General features: G+C 40.5%; 1 protein-coding gene across 1 annotated transcript; it reads left to right on the forward strand.

Annotated features, from left to right (window-relative positions):
* Positions 1-456: 456 nt before the first annotated feature.
* PTGR1 (prostaglandin reductase 1) lies at positions 457-11168 on the forward strand. Its single transcript, XM_041400187.1, has 10 exons — positions 457-493; positions 1149-1255; positions 3099-3144; positions 3846-3905; positions 5139-5306; positions 6707-6824; positions 7108-7263; positions 8801-8906; positions 9952-10070; positions 10964-11168. The coding sequence occupies exons 2-10, from the start codon at positions 1150-1152 to the stop codon at positions 11072-11074; spliced, it is 990 nt and encodes a 329-aa protein (XP_041256121.1). The 5' UTR covers positions 457-493; position 1149; the 3' UTR covers positions 11075-11168.
* Positions 11169-12309: the final 1141 nt, after the last annotated feature.

Here is a 12309-nt window from a genome sequence, read left to right on the forward strand (position 1 = left end):
GTATTTACTGTGTTAAAGTATGAATTGAGCAATGAAATGGACATTAATTTTTAATTAGGTATTTCTGCACAGAGCTAGAACTCTTCAGAGTTTCAGGGCTCGATGGGTAAAATGTAATTTGAAGAAATTCCTGTTGTGGTGGATAGTCTTGTCTCCCGACTGCAGTATTTTGTGGATTCTAGAACCGCAGGTTTTATGCATTTAGCACTGCATGCTTGACAACATGCCTGTGCAGCTGGCTGGGCACTGAACTTGGGGGGGTTTGAGGGGTTGATCTCAAATCTTAATGGGAAGGAGGTGAATCATAATGGGTGTGCCTTATGCTATGTTTACTTACTTCCGAGAAAGTGTACTGAGAGTGGTACCTACCGACAGCAGACCTTTTATTCTTTTATAAGTGTGTGTGACTGAGGGAGTCCAGCCAGTGACTGAGCGGACGCAGAAGGTTGTTGACTTTTCAGCAGAAGACCCAGTTTTCGCCTGCCTGCTCTAAGTATAAACTTCTCTTTTTTAATTCTTGTTGATTCACTTGGGGGTAAGAAGGGAAAAGGACCTGTGAGGATAGAATTAATGGCAGTAATTTGTCTGTTTCTGTCTTGTATGGATAATAGTGCTCCCAGTTCCAAGCTCTAAGCTTTGCAAATGGAGAAGTGTTTTCTTTCAATATGATGAGTGTCACAGAAAGAGATCTTGCTTACTTTTGTTTTTCTCATTTGCCATTTGGTTTAAACTTGTAAAAGTTTAGGTTCAGTAGACATCTCAGGTAATGGGGACAATAGACATAAGTTTTAAATTTTATTTTCTAAATATTTTTTTTTCCTCCTAGAACTAGTAGATTTTCCTTCTGTAGTATCTTTAGAGTGGGAGTTGTACATTTTGCTAGGATGACTTCCCACATGAGGACTTGCTGCCAGCAGGCAGAAAGGTCTGACAAGTCACAGGAAGGTCTGGGTTGCTAATGCAATAAGGGTACTTTTCTGACATTTTCTTAACCTGGTGATACTACCATAGACAAGCAGAGGCTTTCTTGTGTGATGGCACATTATTGAGATAGGTATTTTTTCTGATGAAATCTAAACCAGCCCCATGAGCAGCCCAGAACTGTTGGACATCGCTTAGACAGGTGTGCTTTGTCTGTTTGTACACAGGATGGTGATTGCCAAGGCATGGGCTCTAAAGAAGCATTTTGATGGTTTTCCCAAAACCAGTGACTTTGACCTGGAAAAGATAGAGCTACCAAATCTAAAGGATGGAGGTGAGCAGAGCACTACTTTTTACTACTAATTTTTGTGGAGGTTATATGATTATTGATGTGTGGCTGTAGATCTATAAAACTGCATGTTTCTCTTTGGAATTCCAAAAATTGCTGGCTTGTCACACAACCCATGCACCTTAAGGGAGAAGGACAGTTGCTGAAGAAGTGTACTGATGGGGTTGGTGGTTTCAAAGACACCTTGCCTTCTGATAAGGCCCTTAGAAACAATGATTGAATTCTATAGTCCATTGCACAGCAAGCGGGGCCACTTTTCACAGTTTCTGCTGCCTAGTTACACTTGCTACCTGATGACAAAGGCATTTGAATGTGTTTGCAAATGGAAAAAAATCACCGAAGTGGTGTGGCCTCAAAACAAACAACCACAAGGAGAAGGAAATTTGTTTAATGCAGAAAAAGAGAAGTGGACTCTGACTCAGAACCAATGAAGTAACTGTATTAAGTTTCTTACATGCTTTACTAGTAAAATGTTTTTATCTACTTTAATTTTCAAAATCTTTGGAAAAAGATGGAGAACACGATACCCTATAGGAGTAGGTTTTCAGTGGAGTTTTTCATGCTGATAGAGACAATATTGAGAATAGTCGTTGGGGAGAAAGGAGTGCCTGCACTGGGAATGAGCCTGCAGTTGAAAGACCTCGGGGCTGAAGATGAAAGATGGCATGATTTCTGTCTTCGTTCAAAATCTATTTTTTTTTAGCATTCCTTAGCTTATTTGATCTGTTGCAACAAGAAGAGACGTTGAATATAAATAGAAAAAAAAAAAGACATTTTTTATTCCTGTGTTTCTCTGTTTTGAAAAGATTAAGGAATATGATAACTTACCATCATATCAATAGCTGTTGATAAAAGAATGAACTTTGATTTTTGGTTTCACATGGACATTTGTACAGTATTTTCTTGAGACTCATCCCACCACTTGTCATTTACAACATTTGCCACACTTTAAAAGGTGTGTAGAAGGAACTGTGCAGAAGGACATTAAAGTACCAATTATGTTTACAACTTAAATATTTGAAAATGGATTTCTTCCTACATTTACGGATATACTTAAAAATGTAATGCATGTGCCTATTTAAGAACGTGGAGTATTTTTTTCCTTCATATTTTAATCCCTAAAGCAAAATGAGGCATAAGTTCACACTACAATGACACTTCTAAAGGCATTGGCCTTCCTTGTTATGATACGTGGCTTTTCTGCTCACTCTCGAGTAATGGGAAGGTACTTACATCTGAGTACATTTCCAGCTAGACTGCTGCAGAACAGGCAATGAAAAATATTAGTAGGTGGAGATGAACTGCTAGAAATACTGTGTACATGAGAAGTTTAAAACAGGTTTAACAATGTCTTTCCTAAGAATTAGCATTGTTAGAGACAGTAAAGTGGACTAGGCTATTTAGAAAAGCTAAACTAATGCCTTCTGTTTAAGGCAGCCAAGGTTTGTATTTGACCTGTGCCACCCTCTTCTGGCTGAATCATGGGATGACATTTTATATACATGGAAATTAAATGAGAATTTTGTTTAGGAATTCTGGCTGCTTGACTCTTCTGTAGAGAGAGGAGACACATGCAAAATTGCAAGGTTGAAAATAAGATAGTTTGCTAAAGCTACACTGGAGAAATTTTCTTTTTCAACAGCATACCTATAAACCAAAACTAAAGAATGTTGTAGTTGTTTCTGGAAGGTTTTTCCTAAACAAAGACAGGATATGGGGGTTTTGACCTGTCAGGAGTTCATATGAATTTAGCTGAAAGACTGACTTGTGGAAACTATGCTTTACTGCACTGTTAATATCCAGGAATTTGCTTTGTCTTTCGTTGCAGAGTTGCTGCTTGAATCAGTGTTTCTCAGTGTTGATCCTTACATGAGGTATACCTTTTTGTCCTTTCTGAATTTCTGGCTAAAGAGCTTCATTTGAATTGCCATTTAAACATCAAACAACACTGGGCAGCACCCACTGCTGCTGTCAGTGTCCCAGTGCCTTTGTGTGCTTTTTAAAAAAATGTATGTGAATTACAAGACTCAATATATGGAGCTGTGCCAGATTTAGCTAGATGTTGGGGTAACATTTCTGCTGCCCTAGACTTTTCTTGGAATCAGCTGTTGTTCCTTGTTATGTCTTCAACTGGAATGCAATGTACTCAAATGAGACTACAGTCTTGTAGCAGTTCCTGCTTAATTTAACTTAGCAAACTTGTACTCAAGGACACACATTTTAAGTTGGACATTGCTGATATACCCAATAGGGGGTAGTTAAAGCACAGGGAGACTGGGTAGTTCAAAGAGGCATTGTGGACACTAAATTCAGAAATAGTTCTCTGAGTCTCAGGCTTCTTGGAGTGATGGACCATGCTGGGAAGATTAATGCTTTCATCCCACCAGCTCTCTAGCTCAGGATGCCCAAGTAGCTGGCTCTGGAAAACATCTGGTTATGCTGTTACAATGACAAGCTAATTGTTATCTGTCAACAACAGATACTCTCTTTCTGGGTCAAACAGAAAACTGCTTCCTAGCGTGTCTGGAGCATTATTAAAGTTGCATGCAGTAAGCTGTGTTTGTCTGTGTTGCAGACCTTACAGTCGAAGGGACATGAAGGAAGGTGACATAATGATAGGCACGCAGGTTGCCAGGTAAGACTTTCAGTTCCTGTTATCAGTGTGCATGGCAGATCACAACAGGAATGTGCTGACACTCCAGACATTTGCAGCCTATGTTACCCATCCTTAACTTATGTCTACATACTTCTGCTACTGACATTCTTACCTGTAAGTGGTTGGAATGTTTTTCCTCTAAGAATATCTTTTGCCTTTCTGGAGAGCATACAGACCTGTTATAAATTCTGTGTGTTGTTTCTGGTGATAATGTCTTCAAAGGCAATTTTTACAAGTGTAAAGGACCAACCACTGTACTTGACGTGCATTTTGAACTTCACATTTTAAAACCTGATGTGGTAGTAGCTGCATGTCTGCAACCATGCATGCTATCTACTCCACTGGAAAATATCTCTGCATCGCCAAAGATACAGCCCGAGCCAAAGGGTTATATAACCTTAAATCCATCCTTTTCCCAAGCTTGTGGTAATGTAGCTGCACACGTTTCCCTCTGTTGGCTTGTTCCTGCTGTGCTGCCTCTTAAGTTGCTGCCTAGGAACACCTGTGGTCTTTGACTCTTATGCTTCTCTGCAGAAACACTGAGGGCTGGGGTAAATTAACAACCAAGTCTGATGAACAGAAGGCCAGCTGTTTCTAATAATTCTAAGTTGTTTATCTACCCCTTGCCAACACAGTTTTCTTGTTGAGATAAGAAAGTGGAATTTTCATTTGGTATAGAGATGCTGATATGGGTATCTCCCTGATTTTAGATATTGCTTTTTTTCTGATTTCATTACCCCAAGAGGTTCCATCTTCAGGATCTTCAATTTTTAAATTAGGTGCAGGTTTTTCTGAGAACAGCAGCCTATCAGCAACTCCTTGCTGTTCCATGCTTCAATGTCAGCATCCACTTTCCTGCATTCTAACTCACAGAAGCCTGATCTCAAACCAAACTTGTGCTAGTCAAAGAAACAGTTGGCACTTGTGTGTGAAAATTTGGTTTATTGTGGGCGGGGCTGAATCTAAAATCGTCTTGCCGGTATTTCCCTCATGATAAGAGGTTGTGGACATTTCAGGCAAGACACTTGACACCTACAGCATCAGGAGGTATGGGTTAAAAATCATGATGTGAAATATTTCTTTTCTGAATCACAGGAAGAATGAAAGAGCCAGTATTGATTTGTTTCTAACAAGATATGGTTTGTTTGTTTGTTTGTTTGTTTGTTTGTTTGTTTTTTTTTTTGTTTTTTTGTTTTTTTTTTTTTTTAACAGGGTTGTAGAAAGCAAAAATCCTGCTTTCACAGTGGGGGCCTTTGTCGTGGCTAACAGGGGCTGGAGAACTCATTTTATCTCTGATGGGAAAGACCTACAACTCCTTCCTTCCAACTGGCCAGAATCACTCCCGAAATCTCTCGCTCTTGGAACAGTTGGCATGCCAGGGTAAGTTTGGAGATGAAAAGGCAACTATCCCCTGGATTTTGGTGTGCAGGAGGTTTCTTCCTGTCTGTATTGACCTTTGTCTTGTTGTACCACCATACTGCCTATTCACACTAGTAAAAAAGGTGTGCTTCTGGATGCCCTAGTCCTGTATAGGGCATGAAGTTTAGCCCATCCTCAGCATCAGAGAAAATTTGCCTTGGAGATTATCGTGCCTCTCCTTGAGGAGCTGTAATAAGTCAGAAAGAGGATCCAGGAAGAGCTGGAAATAATCTAGTTTAGTCTGTGTTAACCTCAGTGGAAAGTCTCAAACTTCACTGGCACCTGGACTAGGACTCTGCTTTTACTGATTGGGCTCTGTTGCTACACTGTATTTCCAGAATGAACCCCAAAATGCAAAAGATAAATGCTGTATCATGCAGCAAAATAGATGTTCTTTAAATAGCACTGCAGCAGACAGAAGTGTTGTGCTTTGGAATCTGTATACTGTTGGAATCTCTCAGAAATTCTTTGAGTTGATGGGGCACATCCAGAGAAGGGTAACAGAGATGATGAAGTACCTGGAGCACAAGTCTGAGCAGAAGCAGCTGAAGGAGCTGGACTTGTTTAGCATGGATAAAAACAGACTAAAGGAGATCTTACTCCTCTCTACAACTACCTGAATGAGGTTGTAGCCAAATCTCTAGGGTCAGTCTCTTCTCACAGTTTACAAGTGACAGGACAACAGGAAATGGCCTCAAGCTGCATTAGGGGATGTTCAGGTTGGACATCAGGAAGAGTTTCTTCACAGAAGAGATTGTCAAGCATTGGAACAGACTGTCTAGGGAAGTGTTGGATTCACTGTCCCTGAAAGTGCTCAAGAAACAACTGGATGTGGCACTTAGAGCTGAGGTTTAGTTGATCAGTGGTTGAACTCAGTGATAGCATAGCACAGTAGTCTTCTGGAGCAGTGAGCCCATCAGTTCAGCAAGTTTTTCTCAGCCTTTTTATCTTTTTCTGCCAGCTTTGATTTGTGATGAGTATAATTTAATCTAGTAGATACCAACTGGCAACTGACCTCTGTCTACAGTGGATTTACTGTCTCTTCCAGTATGTAACTCGAGTTGTCACAGAGTTATCTATGCTTCTCCTTCTGACTAATGAGCACAATGAAAACTGTTTTCACCTTAGAGAGACTTTTGCCTAAACAACCTCTTTCCCAGCAGTGTATCTGTGGGTTTTTTTTCTGGGATGGCTTTGAAAAAGCCAAATTAAGAAGATTGGATTAAGTTTTGTATTTCACAATATAGGAAAACTTAATCTTGTTCTGGTGGTGACAGTATTTTGAATCAATGTGACCAAGTCACATCTGTGTGTCTGTCATCTTTTATTTGTCACCGAACATTCTTTCCTTTTTTTTGCAGCCTCACTGCATATTTTGGTCTGCTGGAGGTCTGCAAGATGAAGCCAGGAGAGACAGTCCTGGTTAATGCTGCAGCTGGCGCTGTGGGCTCTGTGGTGGGGCAGCTCGCTAAAATTGGGGTGAGTGGCTTGAACTGCTCATACTTGCTGCTGAGAAGACATAGCTGTTAAACAGGGCAACAAGGCCATGAATGATCAGTAGGACAAGCATCCCTGAAGGCATGCCTACACTAGGGTTTTGAGATGGAAAAGCTCCTGAGAACATAGCAAATCTAGTTGGATGTTTCAGGAGCTCATATGCTGGCAACAGCCTTACTTTAAGGGTGAGCCCTTCACCTAGCACACTGAGTGTCAGCCTCTGTTTCAGGGGATGTTTATGAATGTTTTTCTCCTTTCCTTGCAGGGTTGCAAAGTGGTTGGCTGTGCTGGCTCAGATGACAAGGTTGCCTATCTGAAAAAAATAGGATTTGATGAAGCCTTTAATTACAAGACTGTTAAATCTCTGGATGAAGCACTGCGTAAAGCCTCTCCTGATGGCTATGACTGTTTCTTTGACAATGTAAGTTCAGAGAGAAGGCCTTGCCTTGAGCAGCTGTCATTTTCTTTAAACTGTAGCAGGAACTCAATATTGTAATCATCTAATTGAAGTCTACACCAGGATTTCAATATGGAGATCCATTTAATCAAGCAATGGTCTCTGTAGGAGCTTACTGCTTTTCTGTTCCCTTCCCACACGTATTTCTGCAGCTGACTTGAGCAGTATCAGAAAGAACAAAACCGAAAAGGCAAAGCTGGATTGTTGGCACTGTTTGTAAACAAAGAGAGGTTTTACTTCACCTCTGAAAAGCATGGCACGTTTTTGGAAGTGAGGGTCACAGTAACATGAAACTGATTCAGTCCATTCCTGGCTCCACCTTTGGCCACAGGCAGTTCTCTGCTATTGCTGAAAGGGGAGTTGAGTGTGGGTGGCTCCACATTATGTGGTGGTGGAGGCTGCACTGGTACCTGTAAACAAAGCAGTAGCAATGCCCACTTGCAAATTTACTGGAGCAGCCCTCAGAAAGCTTCTGACATCTCTCAAATATAGCTGGAATTAATGGGGACAATGTACTGTTCTTGATGGGTGTTTGAATGTGAACATCTTGTTTTGAAGGCTAAGAAAATTTAACAGTATGGATGCAGTTAAATTGTGTCAGTTCACTTTCAAGATAAAGAACTACCCCTGTCTCTTTTTATTTCCTACTACAACTAACATATGTATCATACCTGATAATATAATACCTGACCACGGGGGTATTAGCTGATATACTGGCCTTAAACTCCCTGGCTAGCTACCCAGTTTAAAAGAAACCATCATCACCTCTTTAGCATGTCTTTCTTTCAGAAGTGCTTCTGCTAATCCAGGGATGAAGGCCATGGTGTTTTGCCTTTCTCTGGCAATTGAAAGAATGTTTGGTGTCAGGGCAAAGTGCTTGTCTCTGTGGCAGGAGCTCCTGCCACTTGGCCTTAGCCTTCCAAATTTCACGTCCTATGCTGCTAAGGTCTTAAATAGGTTCTATGGTCATGTCTGTTCCCTTCATTCTCACTTCTGACTTTTGTGCAGAGCTCCTCACAGCAATATATTTTCTCACAGGTTTTCACTATTAAAAGCTTCTTTTCACAGCACATGCCTATTTTGGAGATGAGAACCATAAAGTAAAAAGTTTACATCACCATGATGTAAAGATGTAAAATTGCAGACTGGTGCATGGGAAAAGCAGTTGGTGCTTCTTAGCACCCTTAGGAGGAGAGATCTGTGTGCTAGTCCTTCCTGATGCTTCCAAACCAAGCTTCATGAGGCAGATTTGGAATTAAAACTAATTCCATACATTCATAACTAATTTTTAGAAGAGTGAGATTGAGTCCTCATAGCACTGTTTAAATCCAAGGGTTTCTGCAGCCACCAAGTCTTTGGAGTAGTGGAAGTCGCTTCCCTCAGTTGAACCTGTTGGTGCAACAATGCAACGTTGGCAGATTTTGGCAGTCAGTGCTAAACACTGGATTGTCTCTAATGCACTGGATTGTCTCTAATGCTGCACATGCTCTGGTTCTTGTAGGTGGGTGGAGAATTTGCCAGTGTTGCTATCAACCAAATGAAGAAATATGGAAGGATTGCAGTCTGTGGCGCTATCTCTCAGTACAATGACTCTGTGCCTCAGAAAGGTGAGGGCCTTTATTGTATCTAAAATGACTTTGTCTTTGGTGATGGCAGAAATACATAATGGCAGTCTACTCTTTACTTCCCTGTGCCTTTAAGTGTATGTATGTATACATTTGGGTAACTAACTACTGCTGTGGGACATGTGGGACACTGGGACCATGCTCCTTGTGTGTACATGCACTCATCCTCCTTTGTGCACGCTGTCTGGTGAACATCAGCTGATTAGGAATGAAGGAGTGGCTGAGATACTTAAAACAGGACTCCACATGGCCCTATGAAACAAATATAGATCAGCAGAAGGCAGGTGTGGTGTCATGATGCCATTCATACAGTAGTATGTACTTTAGTATGAGATAATGGTTTTCCCTCAGGTTTTTAGATGATGCAGCTTAAGCTTTCTGGATTGTTGTTTTTTTTTTTTTTTTTCCCAGTAAGATTTCAGCTGCTAATAAAACTGCTGAGAAATGTGGCTGAATGAATATTCGTTTTCAATAGCATTAAATTTTTCAGATTTTTCTTCTAAAAGAAATAGGAGGACTGTATTCTCTTTGGTAGCTGACCGGCTTTGGACTGTCAGATCATTATAAAAAAGTGGAACAGGCTTTTGGTAATGAGGAGACTATCAGACATTTTTGTGACTGAGGAAACTGTTTTTCTAGAATTTATAACTTAGATCCTGAGAGTTAGAGAGAGCACGAGAGCCTATCAGGCTATCAAACAAAGTGTTAAAACAGTATTTTTGAGATTCAGCTTAAGTCTCTCAGGTGAAGCTGAGGCCACTTTATTTCTAAATGAAACTGTTTTCAGAATTGTTTAGCTCCACAGCTTTATGGATCAGGCCTTTGTCTCCCTAGGTCATGTCCCTATCTGTCCATGAATCTTCGATCTTTTGTGCTGGAAATTATCTTTGGAAAATATATCTGTTGCTTCTGGCTGAAAGAAAGTGATCCAGTGGTCTTTACTGGCTAAAAGCTCATTTTATGCATTGGGACTTTTTCTGAATTAAACTGATATTGCAGGTGGCTTGCTGTTTTTTTTCTCTTGCAGGGCCTTATATGCAGATTCCCATGATTTTCAAAGAGCTTCAAATGGAAGGGTTTATTGTAAGCCGATGGAGCAACCGCCGGGAGGAGGGTCTGCAGGCCCTGCTGAAGTGGGTCGTGGAGGTAGGGAAGCAAGGAAGTTGTTTGTAAGTTGTGCTCACATTGCAGAGTCCATCTTTGCAAGAGGTCTTTTGTCATGGTTGTTCAGGTGAGGTCCCAGCATGACGCTTTCCTTCTCCCTGCCTTGAGACTCTTGGGGACACTTAAACTATAGTAAATATGCCTGATCCCGTGTGTTTTGTTGAGACGTGTGATATCAACTTGTAGACTCAGATATAATCCAGAATACATGTAAGCTTTGAAGAAGCATGCTTCCAGAATAATTCAAAAATACTTACCTGATAATGAAGATTTTCATAGTTAGAGTAATTCCTGTATCTCTCATTCAGTCATTTGTAGTATGGGCCAGGATTTCCATTGTAGTATCATGCTGAAGTTACTGGCAAGAATGAATTTATAGTACTGGGAGCTGGGCTTTAAAGGGATTTAATAGGGAATTTCTTGTATTTTATTTTTCTAGGTGGAGGCTGAGTTAGTAACCAAGTTCATTGCTGTGAGCAGTTTGTGAGTGTGACAGTAAAGGTTAAGAGGCTCTAGCTTTTATAAACATGAGGTTTTGGGATGGGTCAGGTTTTGATCACTGGATTTGCAATTCCATATTTCTATATGGGTAGAAACAGGCCTGGTTTTGGGTAATAATCCCCTACCTGTCAACTGTTTGGGGACCAAGTAGCAATAAATCTGTCCTGGTATGTTTTACTTCCTGTTACGGTTCCAAGTAAAAGGTTTTACAACAAAAGCAGATCTTCACAAGAGCCCACCTGGTTTTGCAGTTATCCTGGTGCAAGCCAGCGTGCGTGTTTCAAATGGAATGTATATGCTGGAGAAAATATTGCTGCAATTTATTCAGTTTTGATGGATGAAAATTCAGCAATTTTCTTTCTTATTTTTGACAGGAGAAGGTGAAGTGCCATGAGCAAGTCACTGAAGGATTTGAGAACATGCCAATGGCTTTTATAGGAATGTTAAAGGGAGAAAATCTTGGAAAAGCTGTTGTAAAAGTGTGAAAATCAGATATTCCTGGGAGGCTGGTGCAGGAGAATGTGATTCTGTCAAATGCTTTTAATTCACTTGTCAAATCATGTGATCGGTATGTTTCAATCATTTTGCTAGATGTTTGGTGATGGTAACTTCTGTTAATAATTTGGCTATTAAGTCTAAGTATAGTCCAGTTGCTTTGCTCTTGAAGAAATTGAGAATTGCTTCCCAGAGCTACACAAAACAAAGTGCCTTAAAATTGCTGAAAATCAGAACTGTAACAGATCTGATAGTAGCTTGAACCTTTCTATGAGCAGGCTTGTAGAGAGGAAAATCAGTTTGAAAAGCTTTGCTAACTGATGGCACATTTAATTTTTACCCATTGATTTGGCCCAGAACTTTGCGAGGGGGATTTTTTTAACCCATATCAAGGAGCAGAGAGCAAGCTAAGCTAACAACACTTGGGGATTGCAGCTTCCTCTCTAGTTGGCTTTTTTAAACATATTTTCATTAAACAGTGTAACTATCTCACTTATTCTGAGAATATGGAAAGGAAAAATAAATATCTTAATATATACTTCGCTTATGTTGTAGTTCTATTTGTGGAACTCTCTCTCTCTCACTTCTTTGTCGTTAACATGGAGGAGCTAAATATTACAAGGACTTGTTTATCCCAGCAGATCTCAGTGCAGATTATATGGATAGATTACTAATTTCCTTGAGAAATTTGTTGTTGGTGTCCAAACTTGGAGCTGACCTTGCCATAGTGTTCACCCTGGCTCTCCTGGAAGCTGAGATGAATATGATGACCCCCCCCGTGTTAAACTGGTGTCCAGCACACACAGTGTGCCAAACAAAGGAGACACACAGATTAGCAACTGTAGATATCTTAGATGTTCTGAAAAAGAACAAGGACCTGTTACTATGGTATACAGACAGGCATTGAAGGTGATGGTGATCCATTTTCAGTCACTGTGGAGGACTTCTTTGTTAGTTTGAAGGTTTCATTACTGATCCTTGACGAGAGATCCCAGGCAGCCTTAATATCTTTGCAGTGCCAGGGTTAGATGCTCTCTATGTCAACAAAAAGAGATCACTTAAGATGTAGATTGACAATACTCGCTGAGTGGACTTAACAGAATACACCCTGAAATGCAGGTCAGCTGGCCACTGGGGAAATAATGAATCTTGCCACAAGTGAGGAGGAGGTTCTGGGAGCTTTGTAGTGTTTTTTGAGGAGAATAAATTGACAGTTTGAGTAAGC

Source organism: Onychostruthus taczanowskii, unplaced genomic scaffold (genome assembly GCF_017590055.1).
Source record: "Onychostruthus taczanowskii isolate IOZ18803 unplaced genomic scaffold, ASM1759005v1 scaffold174, whole genome shotgun sequence".
NCBI lineage: Eukaryota > Metazoa > Chordata > Aves > Passeriformes > Passeridae > Onychostruthus > Onychostruthus taczanowskii.

Bases quoted from the DNA above. Each gene is read 5' to 3' on its own strand.
- PTGR1 (XM_041400187.1), top strand. From the start codon at position 1,150: ATGGTGATTGCCAAGGCATGGGCTCTAAAGAAGCATTTTGATGGTTTT. The intron at 3,906-5,138 runs GTAAGACTTTCA...TTTTTTTAACAG, and splicing joins ATAGGCACGCAGGTTGCCAG to GGTTGTAGAAAGCAAAAATC. The intron at 7,264-8,800 runs GTAAGTTCAGAG...TGGTTCTTGTAG, and splicing joins ATGACTGTTTCTTTGACAAT to GTGGGTGGAGAATTTGCCAG.